Source organism: Arvicola amphibius, chromosome 1 (assembly GCF_903992535.2).
Source record: "Arvicola amphibius chromosome 1, mArvAmp1.2, whole genome shotgun sequence".
Taxonomy (NCBI): domain Eukaryota; kingdom Metazoa; phylum Chordata; class Mammalia; order Rodentia; family Cricetidae; genus Arvicola; species Arvicola amphibius.
In genome coordinates this window covers 12,971,375-12,993,913 of record NC_052047.1, presented here as the reverse complement: position 1 = coordinate 12,993,913, position 22,539 = coordinate 12,971,375, and the positions used below count along the sequence as shown (strand labels likewise).

The following is a 22,539-nucleotide window of genomic DNA, read 5'->3' as shown; positions in this document are numbered from 1 at the left end:
TTATTTACCCCAGACCTCCCCCTCTAAATCTTGACCATTGCTTCTAGGTCTTAAAATTCATCCTTATGAGAGATGTCACTTGTATTTTATAACAGCCTAAGTGACTTCTATGTTATCTTAGGACCAGGCCAATCCCAACATTCACAGGCATTATATTTACCTTAGTCAAGCTCCCTATAAACTCTAAATCTTGGGCACTATCTCTGAGTCAACAATATCCATTCTTGTAAAAGAACCAGATGTACTTTGTAAGAATCTCAATGTAAACATGTCTTAACCTCTGCTATACTCATGGGACTGAGTTAACTGCTATCGGAAAACTTTTTCCAAAATTGTGCCATGCTTAAATATGGCTAAAATAAACCAAATGTCAGACTCTGGAAGTTTGGCTCAGCACCTAAGCAAGGCTGAGCTGAGTTTCATTCTTCCCTCACCCAGATCGTTTTCCTGCTGGTCACAAAGCCTACAAAGACACTCCCGCATCCCCGTGTGCACAAGAACCAGAATTACAGATAACAGCAGTGAGCTGCCAGGTAAGTACTGGGACTCAAACCCAGGTCCCCTGCAAGAGCAACAAGAACTCTTAACTGCTGAGACAACTCTCCAGCTTAAAATAATAGTTTTTAAGTGGCATCTGTTTCAAACCAGTAGTATACACATACTGAATGATTTCCAGTTGACTCTGGATACTATTGGCTTGGCTTCGTGCACTGCTGGCTTTCTCCGTAAGTCCTGTTATTTCAATTTCATGCTCACTTATCAACTGCTCAATCCTACAGAAAGAATGTAATAATTGTTATGATACAGGAAATTCTTACCTATAACTCATCTCAAAGTTAATGCTGAAAAACACCTTCAAGCTTAGTATTTTGTTTCAGTTTTACATGTTACTCTTCCACTTGTTTGTCTGAGATAGACTTTTGTGCAGTCCTCTCTGGTCTTGTATTTATAGGCAATCTTCCTGCCACTGCCCCCTAAGTGCTGGGATTACAGACCTGAGCCACCATGCCTGGTTTTGTAAACATTACTCCTTTTTCTTTCTGTCTTTATTTTAATTGTTTCTTTTTGAGACAGGGTCTCTCTTATTATGTAGCTCTGGTGTACTGGAACTTGCTATGTAGACCAGGCCACCCTCAAAGTCACAGAGATCTGTCTGCCTGTGTCTCCCGAGTGCTGGGACTAAAGGCGCCACCACCACACCTGGTCATTCTACTCTTTTAATAACAACTCCAGAGGCCTTTTCTTACAACCAACTAAGATCTAAGTCTCAGTATCAAACTCTGAGAACCAAGCAAGGTGACAGTGGTACATGCCTCTGGTCCTGTACTTGAGAAACTGAAGCAGGAAGATCACCAGATTGCAGGAATCCAAGGCCAGACTGGGCAACAATAAGACCCTGTTCTCAAAGAAAGCAAACACCTTTGAGTATTATGAATAATGTATATACCATATGTCATATGGTATCTCCAGGGAGACCTAGGAGAGGGTCCTATCAAGAAAACACATTATGAATACAAGTTTACAAATATTTACACTAAGTCACAGACTATTAAATGCTTCATATTAGCTAATCAACAGATATGTGACAGATAACTCTTAGGCCAACTGAGGCTGTTCTACCTAGGCCTTGACTTGGCCACTCTGGTTGGTCTTTGACCCAGGCCAACTACAGTGAGAATAGTCTCATTCTTGCTATCTGATCAATCCTTGACAGCTGATCAAGTTGCTTATCCTTCAGCTTAAGAATCTATATTCATGGCCTATCTTTTGTGGGAATCTTTAACCTTCTGTGAACGTTTCACCCACCAATCCCGCACCTTCTCCCTTGGTTAGAAATCTCTGCTTGTCCTTATTGTGTTGGGAGTTGAGCTTATTTTCTCTCTCTGTAGCAAAACTTGTAGTGCTACAGTCTTGAATGAAGCCTTCCTTGTAGCTTCAACAGTTGTCAGAAAAAAAATTAATCTAAGTTTGCTACGGGTTGATAAGGAAATGTTTTTGTTCTCTGAGTTTGTAGACTTTGGAAATGCAGGAGAGAGACTGTGAGTGGAGTAGTCTCGCTGTGACCTGTCTCCACCAGACACCTACCGATCTTGATGTTGTTGAAGTAATAGCTCTATTTTGTTCTGTGACTCAGACTTCAGTGTTTCAAGCTGATCCTCTACCTGGTTTTAAAATAGAGATATTAATTTGGGTACTGGTAATTCTAAACCTAGAAAATGCAGTTTCTGTAAAATGAATGCTTTCGAGAGACATAAGTAGAAATAACACTAAAATGAGTTCCACGCCTGTGTCACACAGCTCTGTGCTCTGCTATACTTACACCAAGCCGTACGGGTAAAAGAGCTAGTTTCCTGTCGAGAGAGAGCACTGTGTATCATCTCGGAAAACAGAAAATGAGACCCTGGCTTATTTACAAGGATTGTATAAGCTATCGCTCAATGCATTATAATATAAAGTAGTGTTCTCACCACTTACTGGAAATATCCTCCCTTTAAGATAAGAGATCTCTGTGTCTAATTCTCTTAGGATTTTACTAATAGCGGAGCCCAGGCTGCGGAAGTGCATGGTAGACATGCTGTCGTGTTCACATATTTTCTTGCCTGAGGCTTCTTCAAAGTCAACTAATATTGACCGGATTTCTTGAAGCACACCTTCGTGGCTAAGCATCATTTTTCTTAGCTGCTCTATCTGTGTGCTGCTGTCTTTCAACATGTCCTCCTTGAGGCACCTGGCAGCTTCAAGCTCATGAACTGTATTTTGAAGCTGATTTCTTAACTCCTCCTGGGACTGACTCTCCCTTCGTCTACGAAACAAATGAAAGAAAAGAAACAATATTGATAAAACTCACTTTCACCCAATTTTACTACAAGGAGTAAAAAAAATTGATACAGAATTTTGTTGTATATCCCAGGCTGGCATTGAACTCAATTACATAGCCCAGACTGGCCTTGAACTCACAGCAGTCTTCCTATCTCAGCCACCCAAGTCCTAAGATTATATGTATTGAATATGGGACTGTACCCAGCACTAAGAATAACGCCAGAGAACAGTTTCTGGGCTGGGGACATATCTAAGTGGCAGAACACTTGCCTAACCTGCCCAGACCCTGGGTTCAATCTCTAGCATTGATGGAGGAGGAGGAATTCAGGTAACAAATCCCAACCTGATGTCGGCCATGGCATCTCTCTCCATTTGCATTTCTTGAAGTTTTGTTTGTAAATCAATGACTGACTGTCTTAAGTAAAACTTTTGTTTCTCGTGTAATTCATTGCTCTGAAAAAAAATTCACACAAATTAATCTATATTTATATTAAGCCATCAAAACATAGTTCCTATAGAAGGCAATAATATCCCAAGGGTTATGTGTTATTTATTGTTATGTATATAAAAACCCCTCACTGCTGAAGTTCGGAGCCCAGTGAATAATTTCTCACCTAGATAACTAGACTACATCAGCAAGGTTTCCTAGCTTAGCCTTAGTCCATTTTCTGAAATAAATATTCCAGCCAAAGTGAAAATGGGAAAATGTTTTGTCCCTTAAAACTGGAAAACTGGTTGAAATTATATATACAGAAAAGTTAAACTTTGCCTTCAATCTACCTAAATCCTTGGCAACAGCTACTGCTATCTAAGACTATAAGGATGAACTGGAGAGACGGCTCTGGGGTTAAGAGCACTGGCTGCTCTTGCAGAGGTCCAGGGTTTGAGTCCCAGCAGTCACATGGCAGCTGACAACTATCTTTAACTTCACTTCCAGGGAATCCGATGCCCCCTTTTGGCCTCTGTGAGGACTGCACACACATGGTGCACATACATATATGCAGGCAAAACATTTATATGTATAAAATAAAAATAAATTTTAATGTAAAAATAAAACTCTGAAGGTGCTCAACTACAGGAAAATGCAGATTTCCAAAGCCAGGCACTGAAGCATCTCCCAGCTAGCAGTTGGTGACCAGTGTAGGATGAACAGTTTTTATTGCCTCATCTTTGAGTTCTAACAGAAAACAAAAACCACTGAAAATGAGAAGATTCTAAAATCTAAAATACAAAACTAGAGACTAAAATTAAGCAAACAAACAAACAATCAAAAAAAGATCTGGAGGGAACAAAGATAATATAGGATTTCACTCTAACCTATCACTGATCCTGTGCTTGCAGAGGTCTAGTACTGTATACAAAGATCACAACCATACAGAATAGGAAGTTGGGTGGTGGTGGTACGTGCTTTTAATCGCAGTGCTCAGGAGGTAGAGGCAGGCAGATCTCTGAGTTCAAGACTAACCTGGTCTACACAGTGAATTCCAGGATAGTCAGGACTACATAGAGAAATCCTATCTTGAAAAACTTTAATAACTTTAAAAACAAACAAACAAACAAAACAGAAATGAGAACAGGATGCTAAGGATGGCCAGAGGCACATGCCTAAATTCCTAAAGGTTAGGAAGCTAAGGCAGGGGAGGCCAAGTTTAAGGCAAGCCTGGGCTACAATGAGACCCTGTTTAAGGAAGAATAAAGGATGGAAGGCAGAAAGATAAAGGAAGGGAGAGAAAGGGGGATGAAGAAGGGAGGAAGCAGCAGCAGCTAGCAGTAGAGTGGGGTCACCACAACATGAGGCACTGTATTAAAGGGCCGCAGCACTGGGAAGGTTGAGGACCATTGCACTAGGCTAATGCCTAGCACTATCAGAGGGTTAGAGACAGGACTGTCAGAGGCTGCAAAGTGAGGTTAGGAAAGGAATGCCAAGCTCCATGTGGCTTCAGTATCACCAGGGAACCCACCCTGCAGCAGAACTCTGACAGGATTATTTCCTTCTCTAATATCTCAATCACAGGACTACAGGAAGGGATCATGTCTTTTCCATCTCTTTATATCTGGTACCTAGCACATTTCTGTTACATAGGAATACAATAACAGCACTCTTTGATAAATATTAGAAATATTTCACAGATGTTTACTGGGAACAAAACAAGTGCAACATACTCTACCAGGAGTTAACAGGAATAAATCAGACATAGAAAATAAATAAGGTGCTCTCTCTCCTGTCCCCCCACATGTGGGAGGACATCTCTTGGGAATCTACTCTCTCCTGACACCTTGCAGGATCCTCAGGCTGTCAGGCTTGGGCATTAGCACCTCTACCCACCAAGCCGTCTTGCTGGCCCAATTTCGGTTTCTTTTTCTACTACTACGTCCTCTGTCTCTATTATGTCTTGTTGTATTTATCACAAGGTCGCAGCACTACTTGTTTATATGGCCAGTTCATCTCTGAAACTATGAACCCCTTTGAGAGTTGTGGCTTATTTATCTTTGTATGCCATGTGTATAATGCAGTGACATATAATTTTTTACATTTAAGGTTCATCTCCTAAAGTCTTTATCTGTCTGATGAAGCAGAATAACATACTGATGGATACAGTAAGGTGTATAAAAGTGTACAAACAATACTTGCACAGAGGACACCCTCAGTGCTGCCTAGAGGGAAGGCTTCAGAGAAGGGAAGGCATAAAGATAGTAAGAGTCTTGCAGCAGTCATGTGGAGATGCAGGGGAATCTAGAATGACAAGGTCCACCCAGGATGATCAGGTGGCTTAGTTCTGCTGGAACAGAGGGCACACACAGAGAATGGGTACTGAACAAGGACAGCATGAAGCTCTTGTATACGGTGGTAAGAAGTCTGACTTTTAGAAAGTAAACCACTGGAACTCTGTGTGTGTGTGTGTGTGTGTGTGTGTGTGTTTGTAAAATCCTACTTTCTACCACTGTTTGCAAAAAAAAATCCAGGTGTCATAATAGTAGGTCAGCTGGCCTAAACCAATTATTAATAGCATATGAATGTCATTAACTATAACATTTTGAAGCGTTCAAAAATTATATCACGAGACTGAGACATTATTACCAGAAAGAAAATGGTATGCAAACATCTCATTAGCTCAACAGAAAGGAGAAGTCTCTTTCTCTATCTGTTGAGCTAATGCTTTCTTTCAGGAGGGTTACATTTGATTTCAAGACAACATGTCTCCTTAACCTAATGGTACCAGCTGATAGCAAAAAAATGTAACTCACTTCACTGAGTCTTTTCTGCAAATCTTTAACTTGATGTGAATATTCTTCCAAAACACGTTCAATGTGCTCTTTTCCAGGGTAAGGGATGACCTTCCTATGAGAATCAAGTTCCACTTCATATTTAGGGAAAAAAGGTATTTGTGTTAAAGTCCCAGCTGAAGATGCATTTTCAGTTACTGTACCACGAACAGATGACACAAAAAATGGGCTTGAAGAACCTAAACAGTAGAGAATTCATTAATTATTCACAAAACACGTTTATGGCAAACATTATTGCAGGAGGCTCCTTTAACAAACCTGAAGGACACAAGGTCAACAGAGGCAAGTGAAAGGACAGTTAAGAGGGCTGAGAAGGACAGACAGAGCCCCAAAGCAGGGACAGGCTGGGGAAGAGGATGAGCACGTGATCCTGAAAAGTCTGGAAGTATGTACGAGGAAGCGCCAGTCTGGAGAAGACAAGAGAACATTCCAGAGTGGAAGCACCGTATTAAACGCCAGTGGGCTTGAGAACGCTGGGATGTGCGAGGCAGAAGAAAAGCCGCTGCCACGGATGAAGATGGGAATACAGATATGAGGGCCCTGAAGTCATGCCAAGGAGTTTGGATCTCACATAGTATGGTATAGTTTTGAACTGGAAAGAGATCTGGCCACAGGAAATATTTCTTAGTAGCATCAGGACCCTGCTGTGATAAGAGACTGTGATTGTAAGTGGCAGCCTGGGGAGAGATTCACAGCACAATCTTCCAGCAGCCTCGCCCCCAAACTGAAGTGTTAGAGTGATAGGCTTTAGCACATTCCAGTGAAAATGCAAATAATAGAGGGGAAGGACACTGGCAAGTGGTGGGCCGGACATGCAGACAGAAGGACACTGGCAAGTGATGGGCTGGACATGCAGACAGAAGGACACTGGCAAGTGATGGGCTGGACATGCAGACAGAAGGACACTGGCAAGTGATGGGCTGGACATGCAGACAGAAGAGCGGTAATTTAGAAGTAAATGTCAGAATCTGTAATAGCTGTTGTAAATATCTTTGTAATATATCAGGATCACTTCAGAGACTTGAAAATAATAATACAGTTGTGCCTAAGCCCCATTCCAGACCTACTGCATCAGAATTTGCAAGTGTGAATCTAAGGCATTTAAATGTTTAGAACTGAAAAGGCAGCGTGGGGTGCATTGATATGGATCATGGTTGGTAGTAGCCACTACTTGAAAGTAGGCAGGAAAACAGGAGCTCCATAGCAATAACACAGGGGAGGGCTGAGGTGAAAGACCAGTTACAGAAGCCCAACACCTGCTAATAAGATGTGAGAACAGGGATGGGATGGGGCTGGAGGGATGACTCTGCAGCTGATAGCACTTGCTGCTCTTGCAGAGAATCCAGGTTTGATTCCCAGGACCCAGATGGTGACTCCCAGCCATCATCCATATCCAGGGGATATGATGCCCTTCTGACCTCAGAGGGCACCAAGCACACACATGGTTCACAAACATACCTACAGATAAAACACTCATACACATAAAATAAAGTAAATCTTAAAAATTAAGTAAACAAATAAACCAAAAACCTTTAGAGGTCAAGAAGTTGTGCGCCTAGGATCTTGATGGAGAACGGTAACCCTAGGAGGAGAGGCGATCTGACATGAGCTGAGTTTGACCAGGAAACTGAGGGTGTGAAGGTACTAGGGGGACAACAGGAGATGCTGACACTCAAGGATGTCAGCACAGAAACAACTTATACATCAAAAGACAATGGAAACATATGCTAAAGCCAGATCTGCTCAGTAAAAATGCGAGGCAATTTCTAATTCAGAAACAGAATTGAAAGCAACAGCACAATAGAAAAACAAAGCACACCATAAACCAGACCCTGAGATGGTTATTATGAGGATACGTTATTTCTCATTTTCCCCTCATTTTGCTTTATAAAAGGTACATACCTCCATTGGTTGTGATGCCGCTTGATAAAAGATCTTCTTTGTTTGATTCACAAGCTTTTGATTCCATACTATTTTCTACCTCTTCTTAGAGATCTTGAAATGTGAGTGCCTCCCTGTTTGGATCCTTCAGTTCTTGTCTCTGAAAGACAAAATATTCAATTTTATTACAGTGTTATGTGGAAAAGCTCAGAGGTGAACAGGAACTGACTTTTAATGCTCTGTAAATTTTTCCTCCAGAAAAATATTTATGCATACAAAAATATTTTACTGCTAAATAAAATGAGTGTGCAAGTCAATTTTTGTTCTAAAAATTGATTTTTAAGACCAAAGGTGTTTTTATTTGTTTTATTTGTTTTGTCTGGACAGGATCACCTAGACAATACAAGGTATCCTTGACTGGCTTGGAACTCGCTCTGTACATCAGGCTGGCTTTGAATCTCAGAGGATCTGCCTGCTTCTGCTGCATTAGTGCTGAGACTAAAGATGTGCTCCACCATGCCCAGCCTCCAAAGGTTACTACAGATAAACTAAAATATAAACTAAAATCAGTTATTCTGTTAACTAGTGCTCTGACTGGGGGCAGGTAGGCTTTCAAGTCCCTTATAAAATTACATTGCTTCAAATCAGCAAATTAGATGTCATTAATAAAAGCTGAAAAACTTATGTGAAAAAATATCGTTTACAGTTTTATATTTGGTCAAGAGCATGCTTCTAAGTTTGGAAAACAGTGGTGGCCTAATTTCAAATTTCTCCTTATTTTCACTTCACTCAAACAAGCACAAAATCAAGATGGAAAACCAACAAAACTATGTGTGTATTTCACATTGTCAATACCCTCAAGACAGACTACCTTCAACTATCTAGAAATAGAGCGATTCTCCCTCCTAAGGCAGTTCCCACCATCTGGCTGGGAAATGGGAGAAACTGGAAGGGCTCAAAGAGCAGAGGTGAGCCAGACACTGATGGTGCAGACCAGTGCATCCCTACGGTCAGACAACAGAAGCCAAAACACTGAACCCAGATTGGTCAAGTTTCCTCCGCCAAACAAATAACACAAAAATTATTCCATGACACTCCAAGGTAAACACTGGAGTACCATGTATATAAACATAAACTCAAATAGGTATATACACCTTTGTAAATGACAAAATAATTTAAAAATAAACAGTAAAGGCACAGTACCAAATAAACAGCAAATATAAGACACCTAATAATTATAGACAATTCAGTAATGTGACCAGTAGGTGACAGAATTTTAATCAAATGGCAGCCATGACACTAAGTTTGAGGAGACCATACTGCTCTGTGAACTGTATCACAGGTCATTACCCCTGTGCCCTCCACCCCATTAGAAAGGGTGGAAAGGATTAGCTCAGTGGGTAATGTGCATGCCTGGTAAGTACAAGGCCCTGGATTAAACCCCGGACCACACAGCCTCCAGGCCAGAGTAAGACCACAGCACAGGGTTGAGGTATTTCTACTTAAACAAGAGTTATTAGCAGCTGTTTCTTTGTCAAGATGTTTGGTACCTTTATTTGGCATCACTGCCAGTTATTCTGTGAGCCTTAGAATAATGAATTCTGCATAAAACAAACAAATCCCAGCAATTCAGTTTGCACTATTTTAGAATGGCCCACATCTTCATTTTGAACAGTGATTCCAAGTTTGTGATACTTTATATAGAAATTTAGATACTCTATTTTTAGGCACAAGTTTATAAGATCATTAAGGATTTCTGGAATTGAAGGATTGTTCCTCAGGAAATGATAAAATTGTTGAGCTCTGTACTTGGATAATTTGGGTATCATAACATGAACTTACATGTCTGTTTTTGTGTGTGTGTCTGTGTGTGTTAGAGACAGAGAGTGTGTATGTGAGTGTGTATGAGAATATGTGTGTAAGTGTGTGTGAGTGTGTGGGGGACACTGGGGAATCAAATACAGGACATGGTACATATAAGGCAAGCTCCCTGCCTCAGAGCTACATGACATGCAGAGGTGAGATCTTGGCGTGTTCTGGCACACCTAAGGTCTAGTACAAATACTCTGCATCACTTAAAATATGCACCTGTTCACACTGAAAAGAGCCTTAAAGTTGTGACAAAGGCAGTCATGACTGGAATGTCTGAGAAAGACTTGGAAATTGCCCACATAAAAAGAACTTTAGAAGATAGTTTATAGACTTTATTAGAGTTGAGTTCAAGGGCTTAGAGGCATCTCCTGACTTATTTATTCTTGCTCCTTGAACCTCAAAAGGCTCTGGAGGATGGCCAACCCCTGTTCTAGAGTGAACAGTCCTCATCTTGACTTCTTTCCTTAGGACGCTCAGTTGAGGTGGACCTCTCTAGACTATGACAAACTACATCTCCGTGGCAAGGTGAGTCACGGCTGAAGTCCTGTTCTGATTCACTATGTTACTTAAATGTAGGTCTTTCAGATTCCCTGATTTGTCAACTAATGATCCACACCTACAAGGTTGGACCATTCTATCTTCCATTGAAATTTGAGGCTGGGGACCCCCGAGGATTGGTGTACATGCCCCTAAAACCAGACTGAAAGTATACAGAGAGTAATACTGGACAGCACTTAACTGCTGGAGTTTTTAACTAGTTCATTAATTAAGAACTGCTTATTAATTTCACATTGACCTTCATTTTATTCTCAACCACACTCTTTTTCTCTTGCTGTTGTCATCCAGGCTCAAGCCCTGGAGCTTTGAAGTGTCACCTCTGTGACCAATGAACAACATTTGACACTTTAAGATTATGATATAGAGATTGTGTACATATTTCCTAAGAGCAAGGGTTAAATGAAAGAACTCATGAATAAGCCCTCCTATACAGAACCTGCCTCAAAATATATTCATACAGTACCACCTAACAGGGCAGCATAACATGATTAAAATATATACATACAATACCACCTAACAGGGCAGTCATAACATGATTAGAATATATACATACAATACCACCTAACAGGGCAGTAATAGCATGATTAGAATATATATACACACAGTACCACCTAGGAGGGCAGTAAATAACATGATATAATGCACCTTCATAATTTGAGCTGTATATAGCAACTCACTGCCCTATGACATAAATGGCTTTATCTTGCTATTTAATCAAAAAGAAGATACAAGCTTTGTATGAGTTCATGAACACAAAAGAAAGTAGAGTTGAGGGACTGGAGAGATGGCTCAGCAGTTAAGAGCATTGCCTGCTCTTCCAAAGGTCCTGAGTTCAATTCCCAGCAACCACATGGTGACTCTGGTGCCCTCTTCTGGTCTGCAGGCATACATGGCAGACAGAATATTGTATACATAATAAATAATAAATAAATAAATATTTTTTAAAAAGGAAAAAAATAGAGTTGACCTGGTTTGGCTAACTATGAACACACAGCTATCATAATGTAGTACAGAAGCTGACTGTGTAGATCATGTCTCTAGGACACACCAGTCAGTAGGAAGCTAGTACTGAAGAGGACATAACCCAGAATGAGGAAGTTTCGTTCTGCTGTTGTGTATTAGGGAACACATATAACGTCTACCTCTGAGCTTCCATTTCCACCTACCCAAATGAGATGATCACTGAGATTTCAGACCTTTTCTAACCAGCAGAAGGCCTTCCTGAGGTGGTGCTCAATTTGAATGATGTTTCTTAAAACACCATATACAAAAGTGAGACCTCAGTGCCCACTCACAGAGAGGCTAGTGATCATGAGACAAGAGGCCTGTCCATGGACATCACCTGCACACATATCCAAACAGAATGCTTCTGGATTACCCCGGGAAATTGGCGACACCAACAGGCCTGGGGTCAATGGCTCCTTTGGGGGCTCTGGGACTTGCTGTACCCAGTCACTGAAGGATTTTTTTTTTTTTTTGGTTTTTTCGAGACAGGGTTTCCCTGTAGTTTCTAGAGCCTGTCCTGAACTAGCTCTTGTAGACCAGGCTGGCCTCGAACTCAGAGATCCGCCTTCCTCTGCCTCCCGAGTGCTGGGATTAAAGGCGTGCGCCACCACCGCCCGGCTCACTGAAGGATTTTAACCAGAGACATATTATGCTCCTTCAGCAGCTGTGTGGAGAGGGTCCAGAGTGGGGGTGAGGCCTGTCAGGAGGCAGCTGGAGTAGCCCAGTGCAGGGTCCCAGTTTAACTCTAAAGCTTAACAACGATCAAAAGGAGCGAGGACTGGTGCCGGGTTGAGCAGGGCCAATTACAAATGGGGATGAGGACTTTCGGTTCTAGAACTGAATGGTGTGGCTCACTACACAACTCTGTAAGTTATGGAAAATTACTGACTCGAGCTAGTGGGAGCTCAACGACTTTGCACTGCCAGCTGGGGAGCCTGCATGGGACCAAACTAGACCCTCTGAATCTGGGTGACAGTTATGTAGCTTGAATTGTTGTCGCGAACCCTGGCTATGGGACCAGGGCTTATCCAGGGTGCATGAACTGGATTTTTGGAGCCCATTCCCTATGATGGGATACCTTGTTCAGTCTTGACACAGGGGGAAGGGGCTTGGTCCTGCCTCAGCTTGGTATGCCAGACTTTGTTGACTCCCCAAGGGAGGTCTTCTTTGTTTTGTTTTTGTTTTTTGAGTCAGGGTCTCTCTACATAGCCCTGGCTGTCCTGGAACTCTCTTTGTAGACCTCACAGAGATTCACCTGCCTCTGCCTCCTCACTGCTGGAATTAAAGCTGTGTGCTAGTGCACCCAGCTTTAGAGTCTAGAGTTTTCAAATGGCTTTGCCCTCATAAGAACAGAGTCACACACACACACACCCAACAAAACCCCAGAACAGCAAGCAAAGGCTTTGTATATACATCAAATACATCTTCAACTGCTTTTCTCATTTAGAGGGTAAAATGTCACAGAAACTATTTTACACATAACTAAAGTAAACAGGTAACTGTGTTAAAATTTAAACTACAGGACTGGAAAGATGGCCGAGCCTAAAAAGCACTTGCTGCTCTTGCAGTGGACCAGTGTTCAGTTCCCAGTACCCACATGGCTGCTCAAAACCTTCTCTAACTCCACCGCCAGGGGATCCCACAATCCCTTCTGGCCTCCACAGGCACCAGACACTCACATGGTGCACTTACACACAGGTAGGGAAAACACTAATATATATGAAATAAAAACACATCTTTTAAAAAAATAATTATGGCGCAGAGGTGGGGTTCAGATCTCTGCCACAGCTTCCCCCTCTCACAGACAAGCAGTCCTGTCTAATTCACCTCTAGGAAGAGTCAAAGCGCTGGACTTTTTTCTTTTCTTATGTGGAAAATAGTTTTCAGTCAAAACAGCCCAACATTACTTGTCTTCTACATTCCCACGACCTTAAAGCCAGCATGACATTTAACAGAACAACGTCTAGGACCGCTGGAATGGGAACCTCTGCCAGGGTTGTGGGGAAGGATGGCTGTTGCTTGTGAGGAAAAGCTGGACCCCGAGCTAGATTACCACGAGGGCTCAAGTCACACAGCCTTTAACAGTCCCATGTGGGAAGACAGACTGGTGACGGTCCGAGGCCCCGCAGTCACGAAGACCCACTTTTCCTGCCCCCCCCCCCCCCCCCGTCGCAGGCGAACTTGAACTCTCCTAAAACAGCTGGACAAAGTTATTGGGCCGGTACTACGTGGGAACGCAAGGCCATGGAAGGTTCCAGAAGCAACAGGAGTTGCTCCCAGGTCCTCCGGGGAACAACCCAGCCCTGCCCCCTGGGACGCCTCCCATCCTCACACCTGCTCCCTCCACCTCCTCCTAAGAGACCCGCCGCATGTCCGTGGGGGCGGCGGCCGCACCTGCGCGACCCCGGGACCCGCCGGCTCCCACTGCGCCCCGAGGCCGCGGCCCGCGCTGCTGCCCCTCCGAGGCGCCCGACCCACCACGCCGCGGCCTCGCGACGCTCGCTCCCGCGGCCGCCAGCTGCGCGAGGAGGGTCTGACGGTTGGTGGTGGGGAAGCCACCGAGAGAAGGGGCGGGGCGCGAGGAGGAGGGCGGGGCGCGAGAAGGAGGGCGGGGCCTGGAGAAGAGGCGCGGGGAGGATGAGGCACGAGAAGGGCGGGGCGTGGGAAAAGGGACGAAGCGTGAAGAGGAGGGCGGGGCAAGAAGAGGAAGGCGGAGCATGAAGAGGAGGGGCGGGGTGAATGAAGTATGAGGGGGCGGGACGTGTAGGGGAGGGCGGGGCAGAAGGAGGAGGGCGGGAAGGATGAGGCACGAGGGAGGGGCGTGGCGGGGCGGTATGCGAGATCACGCCCCCGGACATCCTGCGCTCCCCCGCCCCCACGCCGTCGCCGAGGCAACCTGGCGGGCCCGGCAGGTCACTTTTCTTCACTTTTCCTGCTACCCTGCAACCAGGCTCCTCGCCTTACTCTTGTCTCTCTCACTGAGGCCGCCACAAAGATCCTCCCAGATAGCAGTGGTCACAAATCCTCCCCGTGACCTGCGCGCCAAGGAAGGGGCAGGATGACACCGGCACTCCCACTTGCAGCCTGTTCCCTACTCCGCTCTGTTCAAACCAGCAGAGTAACTCGCATTTTGCAGCCCGCCTGTGCTTAGCCTGTGCTTTTATGCTGTGCCTCCTTCCGGAATGTTCCTCCAGATTTAGACGTGTTTTCAGGATAGCTGACCCTTCTGCCTCTGGAGAGCTGTTTCCTCCGCCGTGCTTCCGGTTATTCTGTCGTTAATTCTTAACATGGAATTTATCATCTTGAGACTGCACACTCCTGCGTGCTGCTTGCATTAGCATTCCAATGGAGGGTTCCAGAGAGGCGGGAGTCTTCGAGACACAACCTGGTGGGGGTTTTGTTGGTGTTTTGAAGACAGAGACTGGTCACAAACTTGGGATCCTTCTGACTTAGCTTCTGCTATAACGGGCCTGCACTGGTCAACTCTGGCTTTGTGGTGTTGAATTCTGTTAACTGTCAACGTTAAGCAGACTACAACAAAATGTATAAATTGACTATGCATATCAATAGACACACTCAGTACTTTCTGTAGTGTTATTGGAGAGTGTAACACTTTAGGAATCACCATTATAGACTTTTATTATACCTTCAGTTTTCGCGTTTACTGTCTCAGAGACATAGGATTAAAGTACCAACTACATAAACAGGAAAAGAGAAAAGCAAAGAAAAAGAAAAGAAAAGAAATTTATGCCCTGCAATGCTGAAGCATGCGTGCATGGGCCGCCCATATACGGCAATTCTGTTGAACTTGTCCAAACTGGGTTTCATGGTCTAAGTTGATGAAGACCACTGAGCAGGTCTCTTCCTCAAGAGGGCACCAGATCTCATTACAGGTGGTTGTGAGCCACCATGTGGTTGCTGGGAATTGAATTTAGGACCTTTGGAAGAGCAGGCAGTGCTCTCAAGTGCTGAGCCATCTCTCCAGCCCACATAAACAGGAAATTAAACCATAAATATTTCTAGGCTCTGTGACTAGACCAAATACAATTTCCAGTTAGCTTCTTTTTAATCTTTTTAATTCTATCAACATATAACTGTGTTCTTACGGCATAAAAATATTTTAATTGCCTAATACATGATTTTATTGGTGTCATTTTTTGTACCCCAAATAAAGTTTTTTTTCTTCTTCTTCTTCTTCTTTTTTTTTTTTTTTTGAAGTCTTGATCAGGTTATTTGAAGCGGGAAGTCTCACCTTCAATGTGGGATCCAACCGAGATAAAAGTGGGAGAGGAAACTTTTCTGCAAGTGAGTTCGTTGTTGCTACCATCATCCTTTGCTGCCACCAGAACCCAGTTTCTTCAACCTTTCCGTGTGGACTGAAGACTGGGACTCCCAGACCTCCTGTGCCAGACTGGGATTGCTAAGACACCCATTCTCGTGCCCTGAAAAGCTACTGGGCTCTCAGCTCTCCGGCGTGATGGAGACCTTATTGTGAAAGCCAATCTAATATAGCCTTTCTCAACTACAAATATACCCTGTGGGCTCTGCTCCTCAGAGCAATGGTTCGCAACCTTCCTAATGCTGCCACCCTTTAAGACAGTTCCTTGTGTCATGGTGACCCCAACCATAAACTTACTTTCACTGCTACTTCATAACTACAATTTTGCTACTGTTATGTAGCAACTTCATAACTACTTCATAACTGTAATTTTGCTACTGTTATGTAAATATCTGTGTTTCCTGATAGTCTTAGGTGACCCCTGTGAAAGGGTCAATTGACCCCCAAAGGGACTGCTACCCATAGGGTGAGAACCCCTGCTCTAGAGAACCCAAACTAATATAATGAGGGTACAAGTGGAGTTCAGATGTCAGTATGGGACGTCTTCCTTTATTACTCTCCCGTAGTTTTTAAATATTTATTTACTTCTTTGTTTTATATATACGTGTGTGTGTGTGTGTGTGTGTGTGTGTGTGTGTGTGTGTGTGTGTGTGTGACCTGAAAGGGGGGGCACCCAATGCTATAGCACATATGTGGAGGTCAGAGGACAACTGGAGATTTGTGCCCTCCTTCCTTTTTACATCGGTTCTGGAAATCAAACTCAGGTCATTGCCAGGCAAGCCCCTCACCAAGCCCCTCACCATCTGAGCCATCTTGCAGGCTCCACCTTAGTTTATGAGATAGGGTCTCCTACTGAGTCTGGAGCTCACCAGTTGGCTAGACCAACCCACCAGCAAGACACAGGGAACTTTCTGTTCTGCCTTCCCAGCTTTTAAAAATATGCGCTGGGGACCCAGACTCCGATCCTCATGCTCACATGGCTGTCAATTTACTGAGTCAACGTCCAGTCCCACTTTATGGTATTTTTTAAAGCCCCTAATAAAAAACAATAGCTTCTGCCTTTTTAAAACAAAGAGTGTAAAGATGAAGGAAGGGTCCAGGGTTCCTTCTGAAGCCATTCATTCATTGCAAACATTGACAGGCACCATGGTTACATGATGAAGTATCTTGTACTTCTTTTTTGGCTTTCAGTTTTTTAAATTTTATGTGTATGGGTTTTGGCCTACATGTGCATCATATCTGTGCAGTGCCCAAGGAGGCCAAAAGAGGATGTTGAATCTCTTGGGGCTGGAGTCACAGACAGACGTGAACTGTCATGTGAGTGCTGGGAATCAAATCCCAGCACTCTGCAAGAGCATCAAGGGCTCTTAACCACTGAGCCATCTCGGGAGCCCCACTTCTGTGTATTTATCAAATTCTAGGCCTCTAGGGAAATGCTGGACCACGTGTGTGAGTGTGTGTGTGTGTGCGTGTATGTGTGTGTGCATGTATGTGTACATATATATTTACATATATATATATATATATCCCACCCCAACAACGTTAACTTTTAAAAGTACTTTAAAAATACTATTCTAAACAACTGTGCTGTGTTAAAGTATACATAAAACAATATTTTAACCTATTTAGAACTGCGTTTCTTTATGTTTGTATGGAGCATGCGTGGAGGTCAGAAGACACCTTGCAGGAGTGGCCCTTGCCTTCCACCAGCTGTGTCCCTGGGATTGAAGCCAATTCCTCCCTCAAACTTGGCTACAAGTACCTTTCCCATTGAGCCATCTCACCCGCCCCATGGCCCCATTTTAGGCATTTTTAAGTACAAGTGGAATTAGTTCTTTTTTGCTTTTTATTCTTGCTTTTCTTTTTAAGCACATTGCTGCACGCAGCCATCATCACTCTTCATCCCCAAAGCTCTGTTTTCTTCCCCGACTGAAACTTGGCGCTTATTACACGCTAACTTCCCTCCCTCTTCCTCTGACCCCGGCAACCACCATTCTATTTTCTGTGTGTATGACCTTATCTACTGTAGGCGTTGCACATATGTATAAATGCATAGTGTTTTGGGAGGTTTATTTAGTTTATTTGTGTGTTTTTCCTACACATGTGTATGTGTGTACTGCATGTGTGCCTGGTGCCCTTGGGGGCCAGAAAAAGGCATCGAATCTCCTGAAACTGGAGTTACAGATGATTGTGAGCCACCACATGAGTGCTGGGAACTGAGCCTGGGTCCTCTGGAAAACCAGTGAGCCAACTCTGCAGCTCCCAGTGTTTGCTTTTATGTGTCCAGCTTACTTAATGTACTTTAAAGGTTTATTTCTACACACACTTCATTCCTCTTTCGTTTTGTTTTGTTTGAGATATTGTCTTGTGTAACCCAGGCTTACATCAAACTCAATATGGGGTCAAGGATGACCTTGAATTCCTGATCCTCCTACCTCTGCTTCCCAAGTGCTAGGATTACAGGTATGTACCACCATAGCTGAGAATTTCATTCTGTTTTTTAAGACTAAATAGCATTTCATCATGTGTATATATTGCATTTTAGTTACTCATTTGTTCTTAGAATTCTTGAAATGCTTGAATAGGAAGTATATGTGTCTGCCTGTCTTTGTTGTTGTTAAGATAAGAGCTCAGACTGTTCTGGAATGCCATAACGCAGCCCAGCTGGCCTTGGCAATACTCCTGCTTCTTCTCACTGAATGTTGGGGTGGCAGGTGCTCCACTATGCTCGGCTGACTTTTTAAGAAAACTAACATTATTGAGGCAAAATTTCCTATGAATAAACTGCATCTGCTTGCAGTGTACCATCTATGAGTTGTGGCAGATCTATATACCTATAAAATTGCTGTCTCAGTTACAATCACCTTTGATAATTTCCAAAAGATTTCGATGGATGTGCTGTATCATCTTGTGACAGGCGTGGCTGTAGCTCATGAAGCAGATGCTGTACATTGCCTCCTCAACTCCCCCTTCCTCATTCTCGCTGCACCCCAGTTATGAGGAAGTATGCAACATAACATTCTATAAAGTTCTGTACTTCAGGGAAAGTTCTAGCATTGAGATCCTATTGGCATAAACTAACTGATGTACTTTTATGCCTCTTCCAAGTGACCTCTTTTAGGGCAACATGTAAAGCACTCCCTGGCCTTTGGAAGCAGAGAAGTCAGCTCCAAAGTTATCATCTTAAGAGGCATGAAGAAGTGACTCTTTTGCCTCTGAAATATTGATATATTTGTCTCTGAGAAATATATCAACTTTCAAATAAGGTGGTTTTTGTTTTAAATTGTTCAGAGACTAAGTCTAAATAATCTTTCCAAACTATACATCAACGTCTTATCTATGACTTCAATGATTAGTGACCCAGAGGCGCCACTAGGTGTCGCCCTGATTTCATATTTCAGAGACGTTCTGGTGCAGTTAAAAACAAGAACAAAAGCCAGTACTTTGAAAATGAGTTAGAAGCACTTTTTTTTTTAATCCCAACATTTGGGGGCCAGCAGCAACTAGATCTCTGTGAGTTTGAGGCCAGCCTGGTCTACATATGGTTCCCCAGGTCAGACAAGGTGTGCAGTGAGACCTTGTCTCAACGAAACAAAACAGAATGAAAAGCATATGAGAAATGCAAGCAACATGGGGCCTGTAGCTTGATGGCAGAACTCTCTTGTCTCGCACGCTCAAGGTTCTTGGCTGGCTCCCTCACACACACACACACACACACACACACACACACACACACACACACACACACACACACACTCACACTCCTAAAAACTGACAAAAAGGAAAGAAAGTGTCAGTAAAGACAGAAAGAAATAGAGGATACAATGTAAAATTAAAATCAATAAGTGAAAGCTTCACAAAGAACAAATTTGTTTTTCTTTACACAGTGTGGTTTCCAGGATGTCCCAACTGTGACGCGGCATTTGAAAGAGTTGAGTGTGGGAACGCTAGGTGGGGATCAAGGTGTTGTGGTTGTTTCTCCTCATTGGACACAGTAGGAGAACTGTAAGAAAGCACTTGATTAGAGATAGAATTTCTCAAATAGCCACTGGAAGTTCGGTTGCCACCCGATTGGGGGGTCTTTTAGGAAAGGACTTTTTATTGCTACAGCAGAGGCAGTTCTAGATCAGAGGCAGCAGGAGGGCATGCGGTAGAAGATGAGAAAGGGGACGGAGGAACTTTTTTTCTGAGACCTTTCCTTCAAACTGGGAAGAAGTTACTTGGGTTCCATTGTGTATAGCAGAACCCCAACTCCAAATAGTTTGCCAGAGGACAGTATTTATGGGGCTGGAGAGATGGTTAAGGCTCTTGCCTTCAATCCTGACAGACAACCTGAGTTTGATCCTTGAGACAGTTCCCTAGGTTGTCTGTCTTCTGACCTCCACAGGCACACGGTGGCTGCCAGGTCATTCTCTACAGCAAGATGACTATGGGAAGACCTTGTGAGACCCAGAGGAAAAAGCCACACTATAATATATGTGTGTGTGTGTTGTGTGTGTGTGTGTGTGTGTGTTTATCCTTGGGGTGCACATGCCATATTGCTCATGTGGAGGTCAATGGTCAACATTAGTGTTACTACTTGCCTACTACCTTGTTTGAGACAGTCTCTGGCCACTGCTGCATACAATTGGCTAGTTGGGGAAGGAAGGGAGGGGGCTGGAGAGATGGCTCAGCCATAAAGAGCACTGACTTCTCCTAGGTTCAATCCCAGCACACACATGGTAGCTCATAGCTGTCTGTAACTCCAGTTCCAGTGAATCTGGTGCCCTCACACCAACATACATGCAGGCAAAGACAATCAGCTAGTAGGCCTGCGAGCTTCCTAGCTTACAAGTTTCCCTGTTCTCCATCACCATCTTTGGTCTTCCTAAGGAGAACAGGGATTACAGGCGCATACACCACCACGCGTGTACCACTGCACACGCACCACCACACATGTACCACCACGTGTGTGCCATGTGTGTACCACTGCACATGCACCACCACGCATGTACCACTGCACATGTGCCAACATGCGTGTACCACTGCGCATGTGCCAACATGCCTGTCTTTTACATGGGTTCTGGGGATTTGAACTCTCTTGCACATCAGTCCTTAACCTATTGAGCCATGATTCCACCCTACCATTTTTAACTTATTTTGACACATAATATTACTGTGTTACTGAGACTGAACTGTATTAGAACCCACGGTTCTCCAGCTTCAGCTCTCAAGTAGGTGGGATTGCAGACACTTGCCACCATGCCGTTTTCCTCTTTATTAAGCTTTCCCTTTTTATTACAAATTAAGCCGCAAACGGAAATATCAATTAAAAATAGCCCAAATCTCTCTTACCATTTTCATTTGTCACACCTATGTTTCCGTTAGAATGCTACCATTATGTAAAAATGATATGTTTTTCTCCTGGCATCGGGCCTTGCGGGTGGAGCTACTTCTGCAAATAAAACAATGCATGCCCTGCGCTGTACACTAAATGTTAATCTTCTGAGGAGGGAGAGGTAGTAGGGTCTCACATGCCAGGCTGGCCTGAACTCTGTGTGGCTATGGAAGAGCTTGACCTTCGGATCCTGCTGATGAGGTGCCAATTAGGGCTTCCTGTATGCCAAGCAAGCACCCCACCACCTGAGCTAGCCCTGAGCCTCAGCATCACGGCCGTTTGAGTTTATGCATCTATTTATTGTGTGTACGTGCATGTGTGTGTATGATGTGTGTATGAGTGTGTGTGTGTGTGTGCGCATGTGTATGTGTGTGTTTATGGTTTGGGCACACTCGTGACATGGTGTGTATGTGGAGGTCAGAAGATAACTTTGAGGATTCAGTTCTAGCTTTCCACCTTCTTGATGTGGGGTCTTCCGTTGTGGCTGGGGCTGTGCTGTATGCTTCAGGTTATCTGGACCTTAAACTTCCAAACCATTCTCCTGCGTGGGCTTTCTCCTTGAGGTAGGCTTGTTGGGATTGCGGATGGGAACCACAGCCTCTGGGTTTTCATATGGGCTCCAGGAACAGGCTGGGGGCCGTGTAAGGCTTACTCAGCTCGTGTGCTTTACCTACTAAGCCATTTAGCTGGTCCAATATTACGGTATCCCTCTAGCATTACAATCTTATTTGCTTCTCAATATCTCCTTTTCATTATGTGTAAATAAAAAACACCAGAATCACATTGTTATCACAACCCTACAGCTTTTAACTTCAGTTTCCAAAAATAAAACCCAACTTATCACAAATTTAAATAGAAAAACTTTGGGTAAACATATTCTTTGAAAAGAATTCTAATTTGTTCCAATAATTTTAGAGCACAGGATTCTGGGCAAGACAAAGAGCTATCATATACTGCTCAAATTAGGGGTGGAAACCAATGTTGGATGTTATATATTATTACAAAGTTACACTGATAACCTGAAGTCAGTAGCGTTCAGCCGTGAGTGCCTAGCACAACACAGTGAACAACAGACTATCTTGGGGTCGACCACAGTCAAAGGCAGAAAAAGCCTTCCTTAGTTTACACGGTGAAGCAATTCACTGGAGAAGCTGGTCCTATGTAGCCTGTGGCATGTTCTTCTAATGAAATCAATAAAGCCCTTGATACTTGAATGTTAGCCCAAACCGCTTAGCCACAGCGTCTCCAACTTGACTGCCCAGCAGAAGTGCCGGGAGGGATTTTCAAAATACCAACGCCTGCCCGCCCGAAGTTCTGCTTTAATTAGTAAGGGGCGGGGCTCTTCTGGTAACTATTTATAGCCATCTGTACTGTATTTTTCAGCATCCTCGGTGTTATCGAC

At 43.6% G+C, this 22,539-nt stretch overlaps 1 protein-coding gene across 7 annotated transcripts in view; it reads right to left on the bottom strand.

The window, feature by feature from the left end:
* Ccdc158 (coiled-coil domain containing 158) overlaps positions 1-13,934 on the bottom strand; it is a 68,965-nt gene extending 55,031 nt beyond the window's left edge. For 4 of the 7 annotated variants that reach the window (XM_038317261.1, XM_038317236.1, XM_038317269.1 and 1 more), the window contains exons 1-7: positions 8,008-8,135; positions 6,677-6,749; positions 6,067-6,284; positions 3,164-3,273; positions 2,476-2,803; positions 2,086-2,162; positions 663-773 (exon numbers count right to left, since the gene is read on the bottom strand). In XM_038317261.1, the coding sequence (XP_038173189.1) occupies positions 663-773; positions 2,086-2,162; positions 2,476-2,803; positions 3,164-3,273; positions 6,067-6,284; positions 6,677-6,749; positions 8,008-8,013 (923 nt within the window). In that variant the 5' untranslated portion in view covers positions 8,014-8,135. Of the gene's footprint in view, positions 1-662; positions 774-2,085; positions 2,163-2,475; positions 2,804-3,163; positions 3,274-6,066; positions 6,285-6,676; positions 6,750-8,007; positions 8,147-13,815 lie in introns of those variants that run through there. The other 3 variants (XM_038317253.1, XM_038317275.1, XM_038317278.1) reach the window with 3 other exon arrangements.
* Between the last annotated feature and the right edge of the window lie 8,605 nt (positions 13,935-22,539).